The 24,724-nt window shown below is 65.7% G+C and overlaps 1 protein-coding gene across 1 annotated transcript in view; it reads left to right on the top strand.

Annotated features, from left to right (window-relative positions):
- The window catches only part of LOC134154056 (ryanodine receptor 1-like), a gene marked incomplete at its 5' end in the record, with an annotated part of 57,870 nt that overhangs the window by 11,365 nt on the left and 21,781 nt on the right, over positions 1–24,724 (top strand). Inside the window, 44 exon segments of the mRNA XM_062600700.1 lie at positions 48–248; positions 1,284–1,395; positions 1,690–1,836; positions 1,937–2,210; positions 2,879–2,993; positions 3,114–3,246; positions 3,840–3,934; positions 4,483–4,618; positions 5,179–5,365; positions 6,281–6,392; positions 6,610–6,730; positions 7,099–7,268; positions 8,083–8,303; positions 8,744–8,834; positions 8,934–9,074; positions 10,069–10,232; positions 10,726–10,804; positions 11,285–11,374; positions 11,881–12,021; positions 12,290–12,367; positions 12,453–12,528; positions 13,042–13,165; positions 13,443–13,558; positions 14,026–14,093; positions 14,878–14,999; positions 15,443–15,492; positions 15,584–15,644; positions 16,099–16,337; positions 16,978–17,059; positions 17,594–17,724; positions 18,323–18,559; positions 18,562–18,633; positions 18,993–19,233; positions 19,496–19,583; positions 20,000–20,092; positions 20,796–20,810; positions 21,451–21,621; positions 21,931–21,990; positions 22,339–22,476; positions 23,053–23,165; positions 23,905–24,001; positions 24,165–24,271; positions 24,418–24,469; positions 24,566–24,640. Of these exon segments, the coding sequence (XP_062456684.1) occupies positions 48–248; positions 1,284–1,395; positions 1,690–1,836; positions 1,937–2,210; positions 2,879–2,993; positions 3,114–3,246; positions 3,840–3,934; positions 4,483–4,618; positions 5,179–5,365; positions 6,281–6,392; positions 6,610–6,730; positions 7,099–7,268; positions 8,083–8,303; positions 8,744–8,834; positions 8,934–9,074; positions 10,069–10,232; positions 10,726–10,804; positions 11,285–11,374; positions 11,881–12,021; positions 12,290–12,367; positions 12,453–12,528; positions 13,042–13,165; positions 13,443–13,558; positions 14,026–14,093; positions 14,878–14,999; positions 15,443–15,492; positions 15,584–15,644; positions 16,099–16,337; positions 16,978–17,059; positions 17,594–17,724; positions 18,323–18,559; positions 18,562–18,633; positions 18,993–19,233; positions 19,496–19,583; positions 20,000–20,092; positions 20,796–20,810; positions 21,451–21,621; positions 21,931–21,990; positions 22,339–22,476; positions 23,053–23,165; positions 23,905–24,001; positions 24,165–24,271; positions 24,418–24,469; positions 24,566–24,640 (5,436 nt within the window).

Genomic DNA, 24,724 nt, shown 5'->3' with positions numbered 1-24,724 from the left:
GCCCCGGCTCCCCTCACCGGGGCCCCGCGCGCCCGCTCCCGCCCCAGATGTGCAACCTCCTGGAGTACTTCTGCGACCGGGAGCTGCAGCACCGCGTCGAGGCCATCGTGGCCTTCTCGGAGCGGCACGTGGAGCGGCTGCAGCGCGACCAGCGCCGCCGCTACGGGCAGCTCATGCGGGCGCTCACCATGTCGGCGGCCGAGACGGCCCGGCGCACCCGCGAGTTCCGCTCGCCCCCCCAGGAGCAGGTGACGCCGCCGGGGACGGGGACGGCGTGCGCGGGGATGCGCCTGGCCGTAGGGGCGTGGGGACAAGGGCGAGTGCCCGGGGTGGGGGGGGAACACAGCAGGATGTGCGCAGGGCCATGGGGACGTGCATGGGGACATGGGACATGTTTGGGGGTTGGGGACGGGGCAGGGGGACACGCACAGGGCCATGGGGACATGCGTGTGGACATGGAACATGCTTGGGGGTTGGGGACGGGGCAGGGGGACACGCACAGGGCCATGGGGACGTGCATGGGGACATGCTTGGGGTTGGGGGATGGGGCAGGGGGACACACACTGGGCCATGGGGACGTGCATGGGGACATGGGACATGCTTGGGGGCTGGGGACGGGGCAGGGGGACACGCACAGGGCCATGGGGACGTGCATGGGGACATACTTGGGGTTTGGGGATGGGGCAGGGGGACACACACTGGGCCATGGGGACGTGCATGGGGACACGGGACATGCTTGGGGGTTGGGGATGGGGCAGGGGGACACGCACAGGGCCATGGGAACATGCGTGGGGACATGGGACATGCTTGGGGGTTGGGGACAGGGCAGGGGGACATGCACAGGGCCATGGGGATGTGCATGGGGACATGCTTGGGGGTTGGGGACGGGGCAGGGGGACACGCACAGGGCCATGGGGACATGCGTGGGGACATGGGACATGCTTGGGGGTTGGGGACGGGGCAGGGGGACATGCACAGGGCCATGGGGACGTGCATGGGGACATGCTTGGAGTTTGGGGATGGGGCAGGAGGACATGCACAGGGCCATGGGGATGTGCATGGGGACACGGGACATGCTTGGGGGTTGGGGACAGGGCAGGGGGACATGCACAGGGCCATGGGGACGTGCGTGGGGACACGGGACACGCACGCAGGGGGACGTGCGTGGAGACAGGGACACGGGGGAAGGCGGCCGGAGCGGGGACACGCGTGGGGCGTGGGCGGGGGGGGGTGGCAGGTGACGGCTGCGGCGCTGACCCCGCCGTCCGCCCCGGTGTCCCCAGATCAACATGCTGCTGCAGTACAAGGCGGGGGCGGACGAGGAGGAGTGTCCCGTGCCCGAGGACATCCGCGACGAGCTGCTCGACTTCCACAACGACCTGCTCGCTCACTGCGGTGAGCCCGGCGGCGACCCCCGGCGGGACCCCCGGCAGGACCCTCCGCGGGGGGACCCCCCTCCCTGCCCCGGGGGGGCCTCCTGGGGACGAGCCCCTGGGCCCCCCAGCATGGGGGGGGGGGTGCGGGGACCTGCTGGGGACAAGGGGACTTCTCCACCCTACGGGGACCCCCACTCAGGACCCCTATTTTGGGGTCGTGCTCCCCCCACCATCCCCAAATGGGGCGCAAGGGCCCCCCCTCCACCTCCCCCGTGGTAACCCCCCCCCCCCATCCCGCCTCCGCACCCCGCAGGCATCGAGCTGGCCGGGGAGGAGGAGGAGGAGGAGGAAGACGCGTCCCTGCGGCAGCGGCTCCTGGGGCTGGTGCAGAAGGTGGTGGGGCTGCGCAAGAAGGCGGAGGAGGAGGAGGAGAGGCCCCCCGAGGAGCCCCCCGCGCCCAGTGAGTTGGGGAGGCGCGGGGCAGCGCGCCGGGGCGCGGGGCGGCCCCCCCCCCCCCCAACCTCCCGGGGCCGCGGGCTGAGCGCGGGCCGCGTCCGCAGGCACGCTGCAGGAGCTCATCTCGCAGACCATGGTGCACTGGGCGCAGGAGTCCTTCATCCAGAGCCCCGAGCTGGTGCGGGCCATGTTCAGCCTGCTGCACCGGCAGTACGACGGGCTGGGCGAGCTGGTGCGGGCGCTGCCCAAGGCCTACACCATCAGCGCCGTCTCCGTCGAGGACACCATGAGCCTCCTCGAGTGCCTGGGCCAGATCCGCTCCCTCCTCATCGTCCAGATGGGCCCCGAGGAGGAGAACCTCATGATCCAGAGCATCGGGTGAGGCCTCCACCCTGCTCCGGGCATCCTCACGCGGCCTCCTCCGGGCGCCTTGCACCTCCCTGGGTGCCCAGCGTCCCACCACCAGCACCCGACATCCCTCTGGACACCCGGTGTCCCACAGCCAACACCCTGCATCCTCCTGGGCACTTCCTGTCCCCCCCTGGCCACCCCACATCTGCCCAGGTACCCCCTGTCCCCCCCATGGCACCTCACATCCCCATCCCCCGCCGTACATCTGGGCACCCAATGTTTCCCAGCTGGCACCCTGTATCTCCTCCTGGGCACCCCACTTCCCCCCAGGCACCCTGTACATCCTCGGGCACCCAACATCTCACCACCAGCACCCTGGGTGCCCCAGGTCACCCCAGCCCCCTGTATTCCCCCTCCCCAAGCACCCAGGATGACCTCCAGCATCCTAAATTCCTCCCCGCTCCAGGCATCCTGTGTCCCTCAGGGCCCCCTGAGCACCCTGGGCTCCACCCGGCACCTAGTGCACCCCATATTGGCCCCAACACCCTGTGTCCCCCCTGGGGTCCATGTATCCCCCCGGGGCACCCTGGCTTCCTGGAGCACCCGTGTCCCTCTGCGGGCACCTCGTCCTCCCTGCATGGCACCACCCGGGGGTCCCTGCGGGTGCAGTGACCCTCGGCTGCTCCACCCCACAGGAACATCATGAACAACAAGGTCTTCTACCAGCACCCCAACCTGATGCGGGCGCTGGGCATGCACGAGACGGTCATGCAGGTGATGGTCAGCGTGCTGGGCGGCGGCGAGTCCAAGGTGAGCCGCGCCGCGGGCACCCCGGGGCGCCCGGGCTGCCTGGCCCGCCCCGTGCCCCAGCACCGTGTCCCAGCACCGTGTCCCTCTCCGCAGGGCCGCATGACGCCCGTGTCGCCCCAGGAGATCCGCTTCCCCAAGATGGTCACCAACTGCTGCCGCTTCCTCTGCTACTTCTGCCGCATCAGCCGCCAGAACCAGCGCTCCATGTTCGACCACCTCGGCTACCTCCTGGAGAACAGCAGCATCGGCCTGGGTGAGCCCCGGCCCCGTCCCCGTCCCCGTCCCCTCCCTCCTGTGCTGGCCCCTGCTCCCGCCCTGCCTGCAGCGAGGGAGACGTGTCCCCGTGGCCTCTGCCATGCCACGTTCTCCCTCCTGTCCCCTGCACCCAGTCTGGTGCCCCGAGGTCCCCCCTGTCTCCAACCTGGTGTCCTGGAGGTCCCTCGTCCCCAGCCAGGCACCCTGGGGTTCCTGCATCCTCCTTGTCCCTAGCCTGGCACCCTGGAGGTCTCCTGTGTCCCCAACCTGGCACTCAGGGATCCCTGCTCCCAATCTGGCACCTCTGAGGTCCCAGTGTCCCCAACATGGCACCCTGAAGGTCCTTGTCCCTTCCTTGTCCCCAGCCAGGTACCCTGGGGGTCTCTGCACCCTATTTGTCCCCAGTTGGGCACCAAGGGGTCCCTATGTCCCCAGGCTGGCACCCTGGGGTTCCCCACATCCTCCTTGTCCCCAGCCTGGCACACTGGGGTGAGGGACAGCCCTGGGTGATGGCAGCCAGGGTCCCCTCTCCATGTCCCCGTCCCCCCCCCGCCCCGATGCCCCCCGAACCCCCTGCCCTCGCTCCTGCAGGCATGCGGGGCTCAACCCCCCTGGACGTGGCGGCCGCCTCCGTCATCGACAACAACGAGCTGGCCCTGGCCCTCAAGGAGCAGGACCTGGAGAAGGTGCGTCGCACGCGCTGGTGCCAGGAGGGGCACGGGGACGGCGAGGACGCGGGTCCGCGCCTCGCTCTGGCTGGCAGCGCATGGCCCCGTGTGAGGGCCCCCCCCCCAGAAAGGCTCCCGTGCAAGATCCCCCGTGCAAGGTCCCCATGGGAGGTCCCTGTGCAAGGTCCCCATGGGAGGTCCCCGTGCAAGGTCCTCACGGGAGGTCCCCATGCAAGGTCCCCATGGGAGGTCCCTGTGCAAGGTCCCCACGGGAAGCCCCTCTACAAGGTTCTCACAGGAGATCCCCGTGCAAGGTCCCCATGGGAGGTCCCCGTGCAAGGTCCTCACAGGAGTCCCCGTGCAAGGTCCCCACGGGAAGTCCCTGTACAAGGTCCCCAAGGGAGGTCCCCGTGCAAGGTCCCCCTCAAGAGACGGCATGCAACGTCTCCCTGCGCGGGCCCCTCCTTGCCATGCAAGGGCCCCGTGCGAGGCGTCCTCGTGCGAGGCGTCCTCGTGCGAGGCGTCCTCGTGCGAGGCACCCGCGCGAGCTCCGTCCCCGTGCCCAGGTGGTGACGTACCTGGCGAGCTGCGGGCTGCAGAGCTGCCCCATGCTGCTCTCCAAGGGCTACCCCGACATCGGCTGGAACCCCTGCGGCGGCGAGCGCTACCTCGACTTCCTCCGCTTTGCCGTCTTCGTCAACGGTGAGCGGGGCGGCGCCGCCGGCCGCGGGCGACCCTTGGGCCCTCTGTGGGGCCCTCCTGGCACCCTTGGGTGCCTGCGATGCTTGGAACTGAACCTGGCGTGCTGGGGGTCCTTGCAGCCCCGGCCTGGCACCCGAAGGTCCCTGCACCCATCCTGGTGCTCTCATGGTCCTTGCACCCCCAGCATGGCACCCGAAGGTCCCTGCACCTCTCTGACCCTTAACCAGACACCCTGGGGGGTCCCTGCAGCCCATCCTGGCACCCTGGGGCTTCCTGCACCCACTGAGCCCCTCCTGGTGCCTTTGGGGGTCCCCGTGCCCCCCCCAACAGTCATCCTGGGTGTCCCCACACCCCGTCCTGCCACCCAGGAGGTGCACCTTGCAGTCCCTGCACCCCAATTCTGTTATCCTCGGGGGGCCTCCTGCCCCTTGGGAGCACCATGGGTGCCTGCATCCCAGCGGGGCACCCTGGGGGGTGGGGGGGCGAGGTCCCTGCCCCGCTGCCGGGGCACCCTGGGGGGGGGGGGGGGGGTTCCCTGCGCTGAGCGGCGGTGCCCGCAGGCGAGAGCGTGGAGGAGAACGCCAACGTGGTGGTGCGGCTGCTCATCCGGCGGCCCGAGTGTTTCGGGCCGGCGCTGCGGGGCGAGGGCGGCAGCGGGCTGCTGGCCGCCATCGAGGACGCCATCAAAATCTCCGAGGACCCGGCCCGCGACGGCCCCACCATCAAGAAGGACCGGCGGCGGGAGCTGTGCGTCGCACGGGCACGGCGGAGCGGGGGGCCCCGGCGCGTGTGGCTGGGCGTGCAAATGTCCCTGTTCCCGTCACTGGCTGGGCGGCCAGCCTTGTGCCGTGTCCCCTGGCCTGGTGTCCCCATTCTGCTGAGATCTTTGGTGTCCCCAGACCCCAACATCTCCATGCTGCAGTGACGCCCCGTGTCCCCTGACCTGGTGTCCCCATTCTGCTGAGATCTTTGGTGTCCCCAGACCCCAACATCTCCATGCTGCAGTGACGCTCCGTGTCCCCTGACCTGGTGTCCCCATTCTGCTGAGATCTCTGGTGTCCCCAGACCCCAACATCTTCATGCTGCAGTGACGCCCCGTGTCCCCTGACCCGGTGTCCCCATTCTGCTGAGATCTCTGGTGTCCCCAGGCCCAAACATCTCCATGCTGCAGTGACGCCCCGTGTCCCCTGACCTGGTGTCCCCATTCTGCTGAGATCTTTGGTGTCCCCAGACCCCAACATCTCCATGCTGCAGTGACGCTCCGTGTCCCCTGACCTGGTGTCCCCATTCTGCTGAGATCTCTGGTGTCCCCAGACCCCAACATCTCCATGCTGCAGTGACGCCCCGTGTCCCCTGACCTGGTGTCCCCATTCTGCTGAGATCTTTGGTGTCCCCAGGCCCAAACATCTCCATGCTGCAGTGACGCCCCATGTCCCCTGACCTGGTGTCCCCATTCTGCTGAGATCTCTGGTGTCCCCAGACCCAAACATCTCCATGCTGCAATGACGCCCCGTGTCCCCTGACCTGGTGTCTCCATTCTGCTGAGACACCCCAGACCCTAATATGTCCCCAAGCTGCAGTGATGGCCAGTGTCCTCTGAGCCAGGTACCCCCATGCCACAGAGATGCCCCAGTGTCCCCTGAGCCTGCTGTCCCTATGCAGATTCGGAGCTGAGGAGACGCATGAGGAGAACCGGGTGCACTTGGGCAACGCCATCATGTCCTTCTACTCTGCCCTCATCGACCTGTTGGGCCGCTGTGCCCCGGAGATGCATGTAGGGACACGGCCGGGGACACGGGCTGGGGGCGGAGGGGGACGCGGACAGGAGCATGCGTGGAGATACATCCAGGGGTGCACGGATGGGGATGTGCAAGGGTGCTTGGGGTGGGTGCACGGAGGTGGGACGTGCACGGGGACATTACTGGGGGGCTGTGGGCAGGAATTTGGGGTGGGGGCCCCCATGCCCACGCGGCCTCTCCGTCGGCCCCCAGCTCATCCAGGCGGGCAAGGGCGAGGCGCTGCGGATCCGGGCCATCCTCCGCTCCCTCGTGCCCCTCGAGGACCTCGTGGGCATCATCAGCCTCCCGCTGCAGATCCCGGCCTTCGGCAAAGGTGGGCAGCCGGGGCACCCGGCCCTGCTGGGGGACCCTGGGCTGGGGAGACATGGGGGACACCCAGCCCTGCTGGGGGACACTGGGCTGCAGGGACATGAGGACACTCAGCAATTCCAGGAGGCACCAGCCTGGAGGGACATGGGGACTCCCAGCAATCCCCAGAGTCACTGGGCTGGGGAGACGTGGGGACACTTGGCCATCTCCAGGGTCACCAGCCTGGGAAGATGTGGGGACCCTGAAGCCATCCCCAAGGTCATTGGGCTAGGGAGACCTGGGGACCCTGAACCCCTCTCCACGGTCACTGGGCTGGGGGGACATGGGAACACTCGGCCCTGCTGGGGCACCCTCACGTCCCCGCGTCCCCAGATGGGAACATCGTGGAGCCCCGCATGTCGGCCAGCTTCGTGCCCGACCACAAGGCGCCCATGGTGCTCTTCCTGGACCGCGTCTACGGCATCGAGACGCAGGATTTCCTCCTGCACGTGCTCGAGGTCGGCTTCCTGCCTGACATGCGGGCGGCCGCCTCGCTGGACACGGTGAGCCCTGGGGGCGCCGAGGGGTGCCCTGACCTTGGGGGGGGAGACCCAAGGGGGTGCTCGGGCTTGGGGGTGTCCCATGGGGCAGATGTGGCATTGCCGTGCCCCGTAGGCTAAGCTCGGGGTCCCTTGGGGTCCTCCTACAGGGCAGGTACGGGGATCTCCTTTCCCATGGCATGGATACGGGGTCTCCTTTCCCCGTGTGATGGATACGGGTGGTCTTGTTTCCCCATGGGATGCATACGGGGTTCCCCACATCTCCCCAACCTCATGGGATGGATGTGGAGTCCCTTTGCCTTGGAGTCCTCCTGCGGGATGGATACGGGAACTCCTCTCCCCATGGGATAGCTATGGGGTCCCTTTCCCTTGGAGTGCTCCTGTGGGGTGGATACAGGCTCTCCCTGCTCCATGGGATGGGGTGCAAGGTTCTCTCCTCCTATGGGATAGATGTGTGGTCCTTCAAGCCTGCCCTGCTCTGTGAGATGGATATGGGGCCTCTTTGCCTTGAGGTTCTACAGTGGGGTGGATACAAGCTCTCACTGCCCCGTGGGATGAATTCGGGGCCCCTTTGCTTTGGGGTCCTCCTGCGGGGTGGATGTGGGATTTCTCCTTCCCCCCCCCCCGGGATGGATATGGGGCCCCTTTGCATTGGGGTGCTCCTGCGGGGTGGATATGTGCTCTCCCTGCCCCATGAGATGGGGTGCGATGTCCCCTGCATCCCATGGGATGGCTATGGGGTCCTGCAACCCGGCCCTTCCTTGTGGGACACCCACGGGGTCCCCGGTGCCCCGTGACCGGCTGCCGCTTTTCGCAGGCCGCCTTCAGCACGACGGAGATGGCGCTGGCGCTGAACCGCTACCTGTGCCTGGCGGTGCTGCCCCTCATCACCAAGTGCGCCCCGCTCTTCGCCGGCACCGAGCACCGGGCCATCATGGTGGACTCCATGCTGCACACCATCTACCGCCTCTCCCGCGGGCGCTCGCTCACCAAGGCCCAGCGCGACGTCATCGAGGAGTGTCTCATGGCCCTGTGCCGGTGAGGGACGCCCCGACGCCCGGTCCCGTCGCCCCGGGCACCCGCTGCACCCCGTTATCCAACCCTGCACCCACCCTTGCACCCTCTGCACCCACCCTTGCACCCTGCGCACCTGGCCTTGATGGTCCTGCCTGCACCCTTGAGACCCCCGCACTCCCTTGTCACCCCCCGAGGGCATCCTCACTCCCTTGTCACTCCCCCCAAGGGCACCCTCTGAGCCCCTTGTCACCCCCAAAGCCCCTGCACCCCCTTGCTATCCCACAGAGCCCTCTCCACCCCCTGAGTCCCCTCTGAGCCCCCTGCACCACCTTGTCACCCCCCCCCAAGAGTCCCCTCCATCCTCTGAGTCAACCCCCAAGTCCCTCTCCCCATCGAGTTCCTTGCACCCCCTTCCCACCCCCGGCCCCCCGGCCCCCACTGACGGCCGCTGTCCCCCCCAGGTACATCCGTCCCTCCATGCTGCAGCACCTCCTGCGCCGGCTGGTCTTCGACGTGCCCATCCTCAACGAGTTCGCCAAGATGCCGCTCAAGGTGAGGCCGGGGCGGGGGTGCCGCGCCGGCTCCGTGGGGCCCAGTGGGCGTCCCCATGGCCATGCCCCCCACCCCCCACCCCTCCCTGCCCGTCCCCAGCTGCTGACGAACCACTACGAGCGGTGCTGGAAGTACTACTGCCTGCCCAGCGGCTGGCCCAACTACGGCGTCAGCTCCGAGGAGGAGCTGCACCTCACCCGCAAGCTCTTCTGGGGCATCTTCGAGTCGCTGGCCCACAAGGTCCGTGGGGACCCGGGGGGTGGCCAGGATGAGCCCCGGGGGGCTGAAGGGGGTGGGGGATATGATGGAAACACTAGGGGTTGGGGACATGGGGGTGACAGGGAGGGAACATGGAGATGGGGATGTGGACGTGGGGCTGAGTGGGACAGAGAGATGGGGATGGGGACATGGGGGGGCTGAGTGGGATGGGGATGTGCGATGGGGACACAGGACTCAGCCCTATAGAGCTGGGGGGGGGTGATGTGCGTGGGGACAGGGACACAGGCAGGTGACCCAGATGGGGACATGGGGGTGGGGGCTGACCTGGAGCTGGCCGGGGACATGGGGACGGGGTTGGGCTGTGCTGGAGCGGGGGGCTCTGGGGGGCCGGGGAGGATATAGGAGACCTGGGGGGGGGATGTGGGTGGTGTGGGGGCTATAGAGGGGCCCTGTGTGCCACGTGAGGGGTCTATAAGGGAGTATAGAGGAGCTGTGTGGGAGATACAGGGGCTGTATGGAGTGAAGGAGAGATCTAAGGGGGATGTAGGGGGCTGGCGCAGCGTATAGCGTAGCTGCAGTGGGGCTGTATGGGGCGAAGGGGAGACCTACAGGCGCTATAGGGGGCTGCTGTGCCATATAGGATGGCTATAATGGGGCTGTATGGGATAAAGAGGAGACCTACGGGCGCTATAGGGGGTCAGTCTAGCATATAGGACGGCTATAGTGGGGCTACACGGGACCAAGGAGAGATGTAGGGGCGCTATAGGGGGCTGGCGTGGGAAGTAGGGCGGACGTGGGGAGTTATGGGGAGCCTGGGTGGGATGAACGAGAGACCTAAAGGTGCTTTAGGGGGTCCACCTGGCTACAGTGGGGCTATAAGGGAGAGACCGCGGGGCGCAATAGGGGGGCAGCGCGGGATGCAGGGAGGGCGTGAGGGGTCCTGGGTGTGGGGCAGTGGGGGGGGGGGGGAAGCGTGGGGCGGTCCCCGAGCCCCCCCCCCCCCCGCCCCCCGCAGAAGTTCGACGCGGAGCTCTACAAGCTGGCCATGCCCTGCCTGTGCGCCATCGCCGGCGCCCTGCCGCCCGACTACGTCGACGCCAGCTACTCCTCCAAGACCGAGAAGAAGGCCTCCGTGGACGCCGAGGGCAACTTCGACCCCAAACCCGTCGAGACCCTCAAGTAGGGGCGGCGGCAGCCCCACGCCCCCAGAACTCCCCATCGCCCCTCGGGACTCCCTGTCCTGGGGGCTCTGCAACCCCCAGGACCCCCTGATCCCCCCATACCTCTGTCCTGAGGTCTATGGAACCTCCAGGACCCTCTGGTATCTCCCATACCCTCATCTTGGGGTCTCTGCAACCCCCAATATCCCCCATACTCCATCATCCTGGGGTCTCTGCAACCCTCACGACCCCCTGATCCCCCCATATCCCCATCCTGGGGTCTCTGCAACCCCCAGGACCCCCCAATCCCCCCATACCCCTACCCTGGGGTCTCTGCAATCCCCGATATCCCCCAACTCCCCCTGGCCTGGGGTTTGTGCAGCCCCCAATGGCCCCCCAAACCTTAGACCCCCTGTGCCCCTGCTGAGTGCCCCCCCGGGTCCCCCATGTCCCCATGCCTGGGGGGCACATGGCCAGGACCCAAACCTCCTTTCTGTGCCCCCCACCCGCAGCGTCATCATCCCCGAGAAGCTGGACGGCTTCATCAACAAGTACGCCGAGTACACGCATGAGAAGTGGGCCTTCGACAAGGTGGGGTGCCCCCCATGCCCCCCCCGGGCCCCTGCTGGGGACCCTCAGGCTCCCATGCACCTGCATGATCCTCCCCCAGGAACCCACTGGGACCCCCCCCCCCAGGCCTTCGTGCACCTGCATGACTCCTCCCTGCACCCCTGGGACCCTCCCCAGACCCTCGTGCAGCTGCACTGCAACCGTGGGAGCCCCCCCAGGACCTCATTAACCCGCATGAACCCCCTGCACCCCTGGGAACCCCTAAGGCACCCATGCACCTGCATTGCACCCCTGGGTCCCCCCCCTTCATGTCCCCATGCATCTGCATGACCCCCCCTTCACTCCTGAGACCCCCCCAAGACCCCTATGTACCTGCATGACCCCCCTGCACCCCTGGGACCTTCCTCAGACCCCCTCCAAGCCCCTGCATGCTCCCCTGAGCCCCCTGCCCCCCCTGGGTGCCCCCCGGCCCCCCTCGTGATGTCCCAGTACCCTTGGCAGATCCAGAACAACTGGTCCTACGGGGAGACGGTGGATGAGGAGGCCAAGACCCACCCCATGCTGCGGCCCTACAAGACCTTCTCCGAGAAGGTACTGTGCGCATCCCCCACCCCGGGGCCCCGGCTGGGACCCCTCTCCATCCCCAGCCGGAGCCCCGGGTCCATCCAGCCCCCCAACCCCACCTGGGTCCTCTCAGCCCCATCCAGATCCCCCCAACCCCATGTGCCCCTGCCAGCTCTAGCATGACCTCTGCCAACCCCATCTACATCCCGTTGACCCTATCCAGCACCCCCCCAATCTGCCCCCCCCATGCCATCAGGGCCCCACAACCCCTTCTGGCTTCCTGATTCCATCTGGACCCCCCACCCCCATCTGCCCTCCCCCTGCCCAGTACCATTTGGTTTCCTGGCTTCATTCAGACCTCCTAACCCCATCGAGATTCCTCAATCCTGTCCTGATCCTCCAACCCCATTTGGGGCTTCCTGGCCCCATTTAGACTCCCCCATTCTTGACCGTATTGGGCTATGGGGCCATGATGGGAAGCATCCAAGGGTTCCCCAAGAGTGGGCACCCTGACCTCTGCCTGTGCCCCTTAGGACAAGGAGATCTACCGGTGGCCCATCAAGGAATCGCTGAAGGCCATGCTGGCCTGGGAGTGGATGGTAGAGAAGGCCCGCGAGGGTGAGGAGGACAAGGCGGAGAAGAAGAAGACCCGCAAGATCTCCCAGTCTGCCCAGGTGGAGCCCGGATGCCTGGGCCCCCCCAGCGCGGGGGAGGGAGTGGGTGGTGGAGCAGGGAGAGGTTGGCTCCCCTGGGGTGCATTGAGGGTCTGTGGGGCAGAGCAGGGGCATCCCAGACACCTGGGAGGTGTAGGGGGTGGAAAAGAAGAAGCCTGGATGTCTGGTGGGGCAGCAGGGTCTGTGGGGTGCAGGAGGGTCTCCTTGGGGACACCTGGATTCCCCCAGCTCAGGGTTGGGTGCTCAGTGCTGCGACGTTCTCCCCCAGGCCACCTACGACCCCAGCCACGGCTACAGCCCCCAGCCTGTGGACCTGTCGGGGGTGACACTGTCCCGGGAGCTGCAGGTAAGCGTGCCCTGTCCCCCTCCCCACCCAACGTGTCCTCCGCGACACAGGGTGGGACCCCCATCCACCTTGCCGTGTCCCCCAGGCCATGGCGGAGCAGCTGGCCGAGAACTATCACAACACCTGGGGCCGCAAGAAGAAGCAGGAGCTGGAGGCCAAGGGTGAGCAGCCCACTCGGTCCTCCCCAACTGTGACCCCCACCTGTCACCCCCTCCAAACTCCTCACCCTGGGGAGGCTTTCCCGCACCTTGGGGACCCCCCCAAGGATACTGCCCCCACCATGGATGGTCCTGTTCTCCTTGGGATACCCTCCTTCAAGATGGGTGCTGCTCCTTGGATCCCCACCATGGGTGCTCCTCTGCCCCCCAAGGTCCCCCACTGTGGATGCTGACCCCAGAGTCCCCCCAAGGATGTTTTCTCTTTGGTTCCTCCTCCATGGATGCACCTCTGCCCCTAGTGACCCTCATAAGTTAACCTAGGGTGCTGCCCACCCCATGGGTGCTTCCCCTTGGATCTTCCCCCACCATGGATGATGCACCCCATGGGTGCTCCCCTCCATTGGGCATCTCCCCCCAATGGATGTTCCTCTCCCTTGTGGGTGCTCCCCATGGATGCCCCCTCATGGATGCCCCCACCATGGGTGCTTCCCCTGTGGGTGCTGACGTGGGCACCAGGAGGGGGTTCGCACCCCCTGCTCGTGCCCTATGACACGCTGACGGCCAAGGAGAAGGCGCGGGACCGTGAGAAGGCCCAGGAGCTGCTCAAGTTCCTGCAGCTCAATGGCTATGCCGTCACCCGGTGAGTGCTGTGGGGTGCAAGGGGGGCTGGGAGTGCAGAGGGTCCAGGGGACACAGGGACAGGGGGGACCAGGTGGATTTGGGGAGACCTTGGGAGGAGGCAGGAGGGTACTGGGGGTATTTGGGGGCACAGTACGGTTGAGGTCCACAGTCCCCCCGGCACAGGAGGCTGAAGGACATGGAGCTGGGGGTTTGGGAATTTGGGGGCTGAAGGACATGGAGCTGGAGGCTTGGGGGGCTGGGACTTTGGGGGCACCCCATTGACCCCCCCGGCACAGAGGGCTGAAGGACATGGAGCTGGACACCTCGTCCATCGAAAAGCGCTTTGCCTACGGCTTCCTCCAGCAGCTGCTCAAGTGGATGGACATCTCGCAGGAGTTCATTGCCCACCTGGGTATGCCCCCCGCTCCAGACTCCCACAGGACCCCTTGAGACCTCCCGAGACCCCCACAGGACTCTCTGAGACTTCCCCAGGACCTCTGGGGACCCCCTGGTCTGCTGGGACTGCCTTGGTCCTCTGGGACCCCCCTCAGCTCTGCAGGACCCTTCTAGTACTTCCTGGGACCTCCTCAGTCTCCCAGGACCTTTAGAGAGCCTGACAACCCTGGGACCCCCCCAGAACCCTAGCAGCTCACCAAGACCCCCCCCATCTCCCCTCTGTGCCCCCATGGTTCCTGTCCACCTTCATGTCCCCAAGCTCCCAGTGTGCCCATGTCCCCAAGGCCTCCATGTCCTCCTCATGACCCCCATATTCCTGTGACCCCTTGCCTGCACCTCAAGTCCTCCATCGCTCCATGTCCCCCTACATCCTCATGGCCCCATGTCCCCTGTGCCCCCCTGATTGCCTCCCCCCACCTCCAGAGGCTGTGGTGAGCAGCGGGCGGGTGGAGAAATCCCCCCACGAGCAGGAGATCAAGTTCTTTGCCAAGGTCAGAAGGGTCCAAAACGGGGTGCAGATGGGTAGACAGGGACCCCAAAAAGGGGGGTGGGTACCCCAAAGCAGAGGCACAGTGAGGGGGACAGAGTGGCTTTGGCACAGACCTCCCGGCAGCCCCCACCGCAAGATGCTGGGGAGCAGGGTGCTTGGGGTCCCCAGGGGGAGTTTGGGGGCGGTGCCCCCATTTGAAAGGCTTTGGGGTCCCTATGGGATATTTGGGATCCTGTATGGGGTAGTTGGGGTCCCCATGAGGTGTTTGGGGAGTGCTCCCATTTGCAGGTGTTGGGGGGTCTCATATGGGGTAGCTTGGGCCCTATGGAGTGTTTTGGGTCCTGTGTGGGGCAGTTGGGGTCCCCAGGGGATGTTTTGGGGGTGTCTCCCTTAGCGGGTGGTTGGGATCACTATGGGGTGTTTGGAGGTGCTTCTGATGTGCAGGCACCTGGGGTCCCTTTGGGGTGTATGGGGTTCCTTTGGGGTGTTTGGGGGTGCCCCTCGTGTGCAGCAGCTTGAGATCCCCCAAAGGGTCTTTGGGGTGTCCCTGAGGGTCCCTTATGGGGTATTTGGAGTCCTTACAGGGTGTTCTGGGGTGCCCCCATGTGCAGGTATTGGGGTGCCCCGTAGGGTGTTCAGGCCCCCTTTGGAGGGGGAGCTGGGGTGCTGGGGGGGTGATTTGGGGTGCCCCTTGGGGGTGCTCAGGGGAAGCCCCCCACACAGAGGCCCCAGGGTGTCTGGGGGGTGGTGGGGTCCCCCCTGACCTGTGTGCCCCCCCCCCCCAGATCCTGCTGCCCCTCATCAACCAGTACTTCCACAACCACTGCCTCTACTTCCTCTCCACCCCGGCCAAGGTGCTGGGAAGCGGTGGCCATGCGTCCAACAAGGAGAAGGAGATGATCACCAGGTGAGGGGGCATGAGGGCCAGCCCCCCAAAACTCCCCTGACCCAGGAGAAGGGGCTCTGAGCCCCCCCAAAAAAAACTCCCCTAGTGCAGGGAACAGGGCTCTGAGCCCCCCCGAAGCCTCCCAGTCCAAGGGATGGGGCTCTAAGCCACCCCAAATCCCCATGAGCTCTCCCCAAAACCTCCTGCTCCAGAGGACAGGGCTCCAATCACCCCCCAGGTCCTCCTGGTCTGAGAGATGGGGCTCCAAGTGCCCCCAGATCCCCCTCGTCTTTCCCCAAAACCCCTCTGGCGCAGGGGACAGGGCTCTGAGCCCCCCCAGATCTCCCTGGTCCGAGCTTGTCACCCCACTGTGCCTCGTCCCCTGCCCAGGGGATTCAGGATGTCCCCTGCCCCCAGCTCCCCTCTTATCTCTCTCTCTTCCTCCTCTCCTCTTCCTCCTCCAGCCTCTTCTGCAAGCTGGCCGCCCTCGTCCGCCACCGCGTCTCCCTCTTTGGTAAGGGACCCTGGGGTCACCTGGAGTTGGGGGGGGGGATGGTGGCTTTGGGGTGACCCAGCCACCTCTCACCCCGTCCCTGCGTCCCCAGGCACCGACGCGCCGGCCGTGGTGAACTGCCTGCACATCCTGGCCCGCTCGCTGGATGCCAGGTGGGACCGGCTCCCCACGAGTCCCCGAGTGCGCTGGTGTCACCCCCATGCCAGCCCTGTCCCTATGGTACCCTGAGACCTTGTGCCACCCTGAGACCTGGTGCCACCCCAGTGCTGTCCCTGTCCCAGCAGTGCTCGATGCCACCTTGATTCTGCTTCTGTCTCCATGGTGCCTCGATGCCATTCATGTCCCCATGGTGCCTGATGCCACCCTGATGCCATCCCTGTCCCTGCAGTGCCCTGGTGCCTGGCACCATCCCAAAGCCCATTGCCACCCAGAGGCTATCTGTGTCCCCATGCTGACTGTGCCCCACTGCCCAAGGTCACCCCATAGCAGTGCTCAAGCTGGACTTGCACCAAGTAGCCCTCTGTGCCCTGTGGCCCCACTGTGGCCATGCCAAGCAGCGTCCCGTGGCCATGGCCATGCTGAACCAGTGGTCACGTCCCTCCCCAGGACAGTGATGAAGTCGGGCCCTGAGATCGTGAAGGCTGGGCTGCGGTCCTTCTTCGAGAGCGCCTCTGAGGACATCGAGAAGATGGTGGAGAACCTCAAGCTGGGCAAGGTGACGCAGAGCCGCACCCAGGTGAAGGGGGTGGCCCAGAACATCAACTACACCACGGTGGCCCTGCTGCCTGTTCTCACCTCCCTGTTCGAGCACATAGCCCAGCACCACTTCGGGGACGACGTCATCCGTGAGGACACGGGGGACGCGGCAGGGTTGGGGAACACTGCGAGGATGGGGATGCTGTGGGGATGGAGGGTCCCAGGGCAAGCTGGTGGGATGGGGCACATTGGGGACCTGGGAACATATGGGGGACAGGGGCATGGCAGGGATGGAGGTATGTTGGGGACCATTGGGGATCGGGCCACAGGGCACACTGGGATAAGGGGTCGTGGCAGGGATAGATGTCGCATTGGGGACAGGAGGCACAGTGGGGCTGGGGGGGTGGAGCACATTGGCGACAGAGGGCACAGCAGGGACGACAGGTACGGAGGCACACTGGGAGCGTGGGGATGCTTGGGAGGAAGGGGTCACGGTGGAGATGGGGGACACTTGGAGGTGTGTTGAGGATGGGGACACTTTGGGGACAGGGAGCACAGCAAGGATGGGAGGTACATTGAGGATGGGGGACTCTGTGGGAACAAGGGGGCATTTTAGGGATGTGGCACATCAGGGGACTCTGGGGACAGAAGACTGTGAGGACCACAGGATGCTTCAGGGACAAGGGCACAATCCAGGACGGGGAGAGCAGGGGGACCCGGGGCGACGGAGCCAGCTAGGGGTAGGGGACATGGGGACACCATAGCCCTGATCATCCCCCGTCCCTGCAGTTGATGACGTCCAGGTCTCCTGCTACCGGATCCTGTGCAGCATCTACTCTCTGGGCACCACCAGGAACCCCTATGTGGAGAGGTGAGGGGCTGGGGGCAGCCAGGATAGGGGGTGCTTGTGTTCCCCAGCACCTCCTTTCCCTGCAGATTGTGGGGTGCCCATGGGATCTCCATGGCTGGTGGGTGGCTTTGGGATTGCCATGGGGTGCCCATGGGGTGCCTGGGGGGGTAGCTGTGGCCCTGGGGTGCCGATGAGGTGGTTGTGCTCCCAGGGTGGCTGTAGGGTACCCATAGGGTGCCCATGGACTTGGGGTGCCCACGCCCGTAGAGTCCCCATGGGGTGGCCATGGCCATGGACTGCCAATGGGGTGCTTGTGCCCATGAGGTGCCCATGCCAGTGGAGTTCCTCTGGGGCATCCCTGCTGATAGGGTGGTTGTGGCCACGGGTTGCCCATGCCCATAGGGTGCCCATGGCCCTGGGGTGCCCATACTGGTGATGTGGCTCTGGGATGCCCATGCCCATGGGGTGTCTGCTGCCATGAGGGCTCCCCTGGGGTGCCCATGCCTGTGAGGTGGCCATGGGGTGGGCATGTCCTCAGCACCCATGTGTTCACAGGCAGCGCCCGGCGCTGGGCGAGTGCCTGGCCCGCCTGGCCGCCGCCATGCCCGTGGCCTTCCTGGAGCCGCAGCTCAACGAGTTCAACCCCTGCTCTGTCTACAGCACCAAGTCCCCCCGCGAGCGGGCCAGTGAGTCGGGGTGACACCCCACCACCACTCCCAGGGCCGGGGATGGATGCCCAGCACCCCAGATAGACCCCCAACCTGTCACCCACCGCGATGCCCGTTTGCCCCCAGATTTGGAGCATCTCCGTGGCCCTGATGCCCCTCAATTCCCCCAGCTTTGGGGCACCCCTTCATGTCCCCAGTGCCTCCTGCTCAGCTCCTGGTTTGGGGCACCCCCAATGCCCTCGAATTGCCCCCAGGTTTGGGGCATCTCAACATCCTCAGTGTGCCCCAGTTGCCCCAGCTTCTGAGTTCCCTCAGAGTCCCCAGTCTTCCCAAGTTTTGGGGCACCTTCACATCCTAAATGCCCCCCAGTACCCTAGCTTTAGGGCATCCCTGAGCCTTGCCACTTACCCCAATTTTGGGGCACTGCCACATCCCTGGTGCCCCTCACTTGCCCCACCTGTGGGGTCCCTTCATGTCCCCGATGTCCCCACCTTTAGGGCATTCCCTTGTCCCCAATGCCCCTTGCTTGTCCCACCTTTGGGGTGCCCTCATGTCCCCGATATTCCCACTTTGGGGGCACTCCTGCATCCCCGGTGCCAGCCGTGTGTCCCCGCAGTCCTGGGGCTGCCCAGCCGGGTGGAGGAGATGTGCCCCGACATCCCCGACCTGGAGCACCTGATGCGGGACATCGGGGGCCTGGCGGAGTCGGGCGCCCGCTACACGGAGATGCCCCACGTCATCGAGGTGACGCTGCCCATGCTCTGCAACTACCTGCCGCGCTGGTGGGACCGCGGCCCCGACACCCTGCCCCAGGGGCCCTGGGCCACCGCCGTCACCGGGCAGCACCTCAATGCCCTGCTGGGGAACATCCTCCGCATCGTTGTCAACAACCTGGGCATCGATGAGGCCTCCTGGATGAAGCGCCTGGCAGGTGGGTATGGGGAGGGATGTGGGGATGGTGCCGGCATCTCTTGGTGGGTGTCGGGGATGGTGCTGGTGTCTCAAAGCAGGTACCAGAGTTGGTGCCAGGATCCCTTGGTGGGTCCCAGGGTTGGTGCTAGGATCCCTTGGTGGGTACCTGGCGTGGTGTCGGCATCCCTTGGTGCAAGTCCCAGAGATGGTGCCAGTGTCCCTTGGCAGGTCCCAAGGACAATGCTAGCATCTCTTGGTGGGTTCCAGGGATTCAGGGACAGTGCTGACGTCCCTTGGTGGGTCCCAGGGCTGGTGCTGGCATCCCTCAGTGGGTCTTAGGGACACGGGGGCAATAGGAGCACCTGTCCCTGCAGTGTTCGCTCAGCCCATCGTGAGCAAGGCGAAGCCGGAGCTGCTCCGCTCTCACTTCATCCCCACCATGGAGAAGCTGAAGAAGCGAGCGGGCAAGGTGGTGGCCGAGGAGGAGCAGCTCCGCATGGAGGCCAAGGCCGAGGCCGAGGACTCAGAGCTGCTCATCCGCGATGAGTTCTCTGTGCTCTGCCGCGACCTCTACGCCCTCTACCCCCTGCTCATCCGCTACGTGGACAACAGCCGGTGAGGGCATGTGGGGACCGGGCGGGGGACAGGGGACATGAGGATGTGACCAGGGGACACCAGGACACTGCCAGGGTTTGGGGACGTGGCCCTGGGACATGAGCATCCTCAGGTCCATCCCTGATGCCACAGGGGGGAGCATGGATACTGGGGGATCTGAGTGTCCCTTCATGGTGGCCATGGGGTCCTCAGGACCTCTCCCCATGGCCATGGGGATGAGGGCACCCTGAGGACCTGCTGATGATGGCCATGGGGCTGGCAGGGCCAAGTGGCTGACGGAGCCCAACTCGGACGCAGAGGAGCTCTTCCGCATGGTTGGGGAGGTCTTCATCTACTGGTCCAAGTCCCATGTGAGTGTGGGGCACTGGAGGGATCCTGGGGTGCCTGGGGGGACCAAGAAGGTGGAGGGACCCTGGAGTGCCTGAGGGTGCATGGGGGAACAGAAGGGATAGAGGGACACCAGAGCTCCTGGGGAGCTGGGCAGACAGATGGACCTTGGGGTGCCTGCAGGGACAGCAGGATGTGGGGAATGGGGGTGCATGGGGGAGGTCAGAGGGATGGGGGTGTGGGGGACCAGAGGGGATGGAGGGACCTTGGGGTGCCTGCAGGAGTACCAGGGGTCCAAGGAATGGGGATACATGGGGGGTCACAGAGAAGGGGGTCACTGGGGTGCCTGGGGGGGATTTAAGAGGCGTGGGGGGATATGGGGGGCCATGGGGGCAGCCAGCCAAGGGTCACTCACCCCGTGGCCCCCTCTCCCCGGCAGAACTTCAAGCGGGAGGAGCAGAATTTCGTGGTGCAGAACGAGATCAACAACATGTCCTTCCTGACGGCCGACAGCAAGAGCAAGATGGCCAAGGTGGGGGGCTGGACTCCCAACCGCCCCCTAACCCCGCCTGGCCCCTCTGCTCCCCCAGCTCCAGGGTTCCCCTGTCCTCCCAGCACCCCTGAGCCCCCCATCCCATGGCCCCCATCTGCCTGCTACCTCCATCTCCTGGTTGAGGGGTCTCCATCCCCTCCATCTGCCTAGTGTCCCCAAATCCTCCCTTCTGTGGAGGGCATGAACCTCCCCCCAACCTGTTTGATGCCCCCCAACTTCCTCCCTTCCACCTGGTACCCTCGAACCTCTCAGTCCACCTGGTGCCCCCAAACCACCCCAAAGCCAGGCACCTCTGTCCCTTCCCTTCCACCTGGTACCCCCAAGCCTCCTAGTCCACCTACTGCCCCCAAACCACCCCAAAGCCAGGCACCTCCATCCCTTCCCTTCCACCTGGTACCCACAAATCCCCCCTTATTCAGGGGTCTCCCTCTCCTTCTACCTGGTACCCTCAACACCCAGAACCCACCTGGTACCCCCAAATCTCCCCTTATTCAGAAGTCCCCATCCCTCCCCTTCCACCTGGTACCCCCAACCTCTCCTTATTCAGAGGTCTCCATCCCTCTCCCTTAACCTGGTACCCCCAACCCCTTCCCATGCATCCACCCCCCCCCGGGGCCGTGGGTTGCGGGGACCTAACTCTGTCTCTTCTCTCCTGCCCTCGCCTGCGGGTGCTGGTGTCTAGTCCGGAGATGGCCAGGTTAGCTCTGCGCGTGGGGGCCGCAGGGACCCCGGCCCCATAGGGCCCCACCATGGGGTCCTGCCCCACGTGGCCGCTGCGGCTGTGACCCCCAGCATTCATAGGGCCACCAGAGCTGGGACCTTCAGCACCTACAGGGCCACTATGGCTAGGATCTTCAGTGCTCATGGGGTCCTGTCCCATGGGACCACCATGGCTGGGACCCTCAGCATCTACAGAGTGACCCCACAGAGTCACCACAGCTAGGACACCTGGCCTCCATGGGGTCCTGCCCCTTACAGCCCCCATGGCTGGCACCCCTGGCACCCATGGGGCTACCACAGCTGGGACCCTTGGCATTCTCAAGGTGTTCCTCCAGGGCCACCACAAATGAGACACCTGATCCCCACAGGGCCACTCCTGGGACTTCTAGGGCCACCGGGGCTGTGTGGCACTGAGTTCCTGGCCCTGAAGGCTCCTATCCTTATGGTCTGAAGGTTCGGGCCCTGACATGTCCCTGTCCCCATGGCATGGGAGTCTTGCTCCTGATGTTCCCATTCCTGGAGGCTGTGTGGCCTCATGGTCTTGGCCCTAATGTCCCTGATGTCCCTATCTCCATGGCCCAAGACTCCTGGCCATGACGTCCCCCTTCCTGTTGCAGGGGGGAGGCTCAGAGCAGGAGCGGACGAAGAAGAAGCGCCGGGGGGACCGGTACTCCATCCACACCTCCCTCATTGTGGCCACCCTCAAGAAGATGCTGCCCATTGGCCTCAACATGTGCTCGCCCACTGACCAGGAGCTCATCAGCCTGGCCAAGACTCGCTACGCACTGGTGGGTGATGGGGAGGCCCATGAGGAGCTGGGAGCATCGTGATGGTGGGCTTGGGGCTGGGCTGAGGCCTGGGGCATGCTGGGGTGGTGGGAATGGGGGTCTTGGAGAGATGGGATATGGGGCTGGGGGAATGGGAGTATGGGATATGGGGGCACTGGAGGTGATGATGGTTTTGGTGTGTGGGAGCACTGGGATGATGGGGCAGGGGGCTGGAGGTATGGGGTTGGTAGGGTGGCAGGTGTGGAGTGATGGCACAGGTCCTAGGGTGGGGACAGCCCCTGACATGGCCGTGTCCCCCCTCCCCTGCAGAAAGACACGGACGAGGAGGTGCGGGAGTTCCTGAACAACAACCTGCACCTGCAAGGCAAGGTGAGCGCTGCCCCCCCCCGTGTGTCCCCCCCCCCAAAACCCTCATGTCACCCCAAAATCTTCATGTCCCACCACACCCCCTCCATAAACCCCATAAAATCCTGTATCCCTGTTCTAAACTCCCCTGTGTCCCCCCCATAATCCCCTCCATCCCCACCATGGTCACTCTAGTGGCCGTGTCTCTGTGTACCCGTGTCCTTCCATGTCCCCATGGTTCCTATGTCCCCTTGGTCCCCACAGTGCCTGCGTGGCCCTCTGACCCCCCACCATATCACCATGGTTTCACCGCCCACATGGTCCCCACAGTGTCTGTGTCTCCGTGGTCACCATGTCCCTGTGTCCCCTCAGTGCGAGAACTCCTCGTCCATGCGGTGGCAGATGGCCCTGTACCGTGAGATGGCCGGAAAGGCCGAGGACTCGGACAGCCCTGAGAAGATTGTCCGGAGGGTACAGGAGGTGTCGGCTGTGCTCTACCACCTTGAGCAGGTCAGGGGTCCTGGGGGGGGTGTCTCTGGGGAGTCCTGGGGGATGAGGGGTCCTGGGGAGATCCCTGGGGTGCAGAAGGTGTGGGCCATCTTCTAGCACCTTGAGTGGGTCAGGGTCCTGGGAGTCTTGGGGGGGGGCAGGTGGGTCCCAGGGTTGCAGGAGATCTTGGCTGTGCTCTACCACTTTGAACAAGATGGGGATCTAGTAGGGTTTCTGGGGGGTCCTGGAGGGTCTCTGAGGGGGTCTCTGAGGATCTGGAGGGGGGCTGACGGGTCCCAGGGCTGAAGGATGCAGATGTTGGCTGTGCCTTACTGCCTTATGCAAATTGGGGTCTTGGAGGTGGTCTTGGAGGTCTGTGGAGTACTCTGGGTCCTTGTAGGGGTCTCTGGGGTGCTCCTGGGGTCCTGGGGATGCTGAGGAGGATCCCTAAGGTGCTCTGGGGTCCTTGGAGGGGTTCCTGGGATGCTTTGGCGATCCCCAGGGGGTCTCCGGGATGCTCCTGAGGGTGTTCTGGGTGGTCCCGGGAGTGCCCAGATCACCCAGGTGACCCCAGTGTCCCACCCCCCCCCGCCCCAGACGGAGCACCCCTACAAGTCCAAGAAGGCGGTGTGGCACAAGCTGCTGTCGAAGCAGCGCCGGCGGGCCGTGGTCGCCTGCTTCCGCATGACGCCCCTCTACAACCTGCCCAGGTGGGACACGGGGAGCACCAGGCAACTGGGGGGACTGGGAGCCTCTGGGGGAAACCGGGAATCCACTGAGACCCTCAGAGGGCAACTGGGAATCCACAGGTGGCAACTGAGAGTCCAGTAGAAAGACCCAGGGGGGCAACTGGGGACTCCATGGGAGACCCTCAGGGCAACTGCAAGCCACCTAAAGCCTCCTAGGGGCAATTAGGTCTCACCTTGAGGACCCCCCCTGGAAGCCCCTTGGGGGCAGCTACAGACCACCTAGGGCCTCCTGAGAGCAAGTGGGAGCCCCTGGGGGGCAACTGGAACCCCTTTGGGAGCCCCTGGGGGCACCTAGGGACCCCCGGGAGCCTCTGAGGGCAATTAAGGACCAGCTGGGAGCCCCAGGACAACTGGACACGCTCTGGAAGTCCCTGGGAATGGTTGGGGACCCCTTGGAAGCCCCTGTGGGCAACTGGGAACCACGTAGGGCCTCCTAGAGGCAACTGGGAGCCTCTTGGGAGCCTCTGGAGGAACGGGAGACCCTCTGGGAGTAGCTAGAGGCAATTGGGGACCCATGGGGGACCCCTTGGAAGCCCCTGGAGCCAACTGGGAACCTCCTTGGGCCAACTGGAGATCCCTTGGGAGCAACGAGAACCCCATCACCACTCCCGAAACCCCTTCCTGAGGGGCCCCCAAGGTGCTTCACTCCCCCCACCCTCCGGTACTGTGACCCCCATCCCCACCCCGGCCCCCTCCCCAGGCACCGGGCCTGCAACATGTTCCTGGAGGCCTACAAGCTCTCGTGGCTGGTCACCGAGGAGCACCCCTTCGAGGACCGCATGATCGACGACCTGTCGGTGAGCGGCGGTGTCCCGCCGGACGCCTGGGCCCGCTCCGGGTGCTTCCCGCTGCCTCCCCGAGCGGGGAGGTTGGAGGGAAGGGTGGGGTGGGGGTGTCACTAGCTTGGGACCACCCCCCCTCCGCTGAACCCCACCACGTGCGGCCATCTGTCCCTGGCAGAAGCCAGGCGAGGAAGAGGAGGAGGAGGAAGAGGAGATGGACAAGAAGCCGGACCCGCTGCACCAGCTCATCCTGCACTTCAGCCGGACGGCTCTGACGGAGAAGAGGTGGGCGCCCGGACGCCTGGGTCCTCCCGGGTGGGCGGCGGGTCGCCCGGATGCCTGGGCCCCCTGCCTTGCCGGGGGGGGGGGTGAGGGGTGGGGGGCTGGTGCCACCCGCTGAGCCGGGTCCCCCCCCCCGCTCTGTCCTGCAGCAAGTTGGAGAAGGATCATTTGTACATGGCGTACGCTGGCATCATGGCCAAGGTGGGTCGTGTCCCCACCCTGGGGTGGGGTGGGGGGGGTCCGTGGGGCTCGTCCCCCACCTCCGCTCACGGCCTTCCCCCCCCCCCCCCCCCCCAGAGCTGCCACATCGAGGAAGGGGACGGGGAGGAGAAGAGCGAGGAGGAGAAGGAGGAAGCCGAGGATTCGTTCGAGGTGGGCGCCCGGCCGCCCGCGTCCCCCGAGTGGCCCCCCCCTCCCCGACCCCCCCCTCCCCTCCCTGACCCCACTGCTGCTTCC

This window comes from Rhea pennata (genome assembly GCF_028389875.1).
Source record: "Rhea pennata isolate bPtePen1 chromosome 32 unlocalized genomic scaffold, bPtePen1.pri SUPER_32_unloc_1, whole genome shotgun sequence".
Lineage (NCBI taxonomy): Eukaryota > Metazoa > Chordata > Aves > Rheiformes > Rheidae > Rhea > Rhea pennata.
The sequence above is the reverse complement of the archived record's forward strand: the minus strand, read 5'-3'. Positions and strand labels throughout refer to the sequence as shown.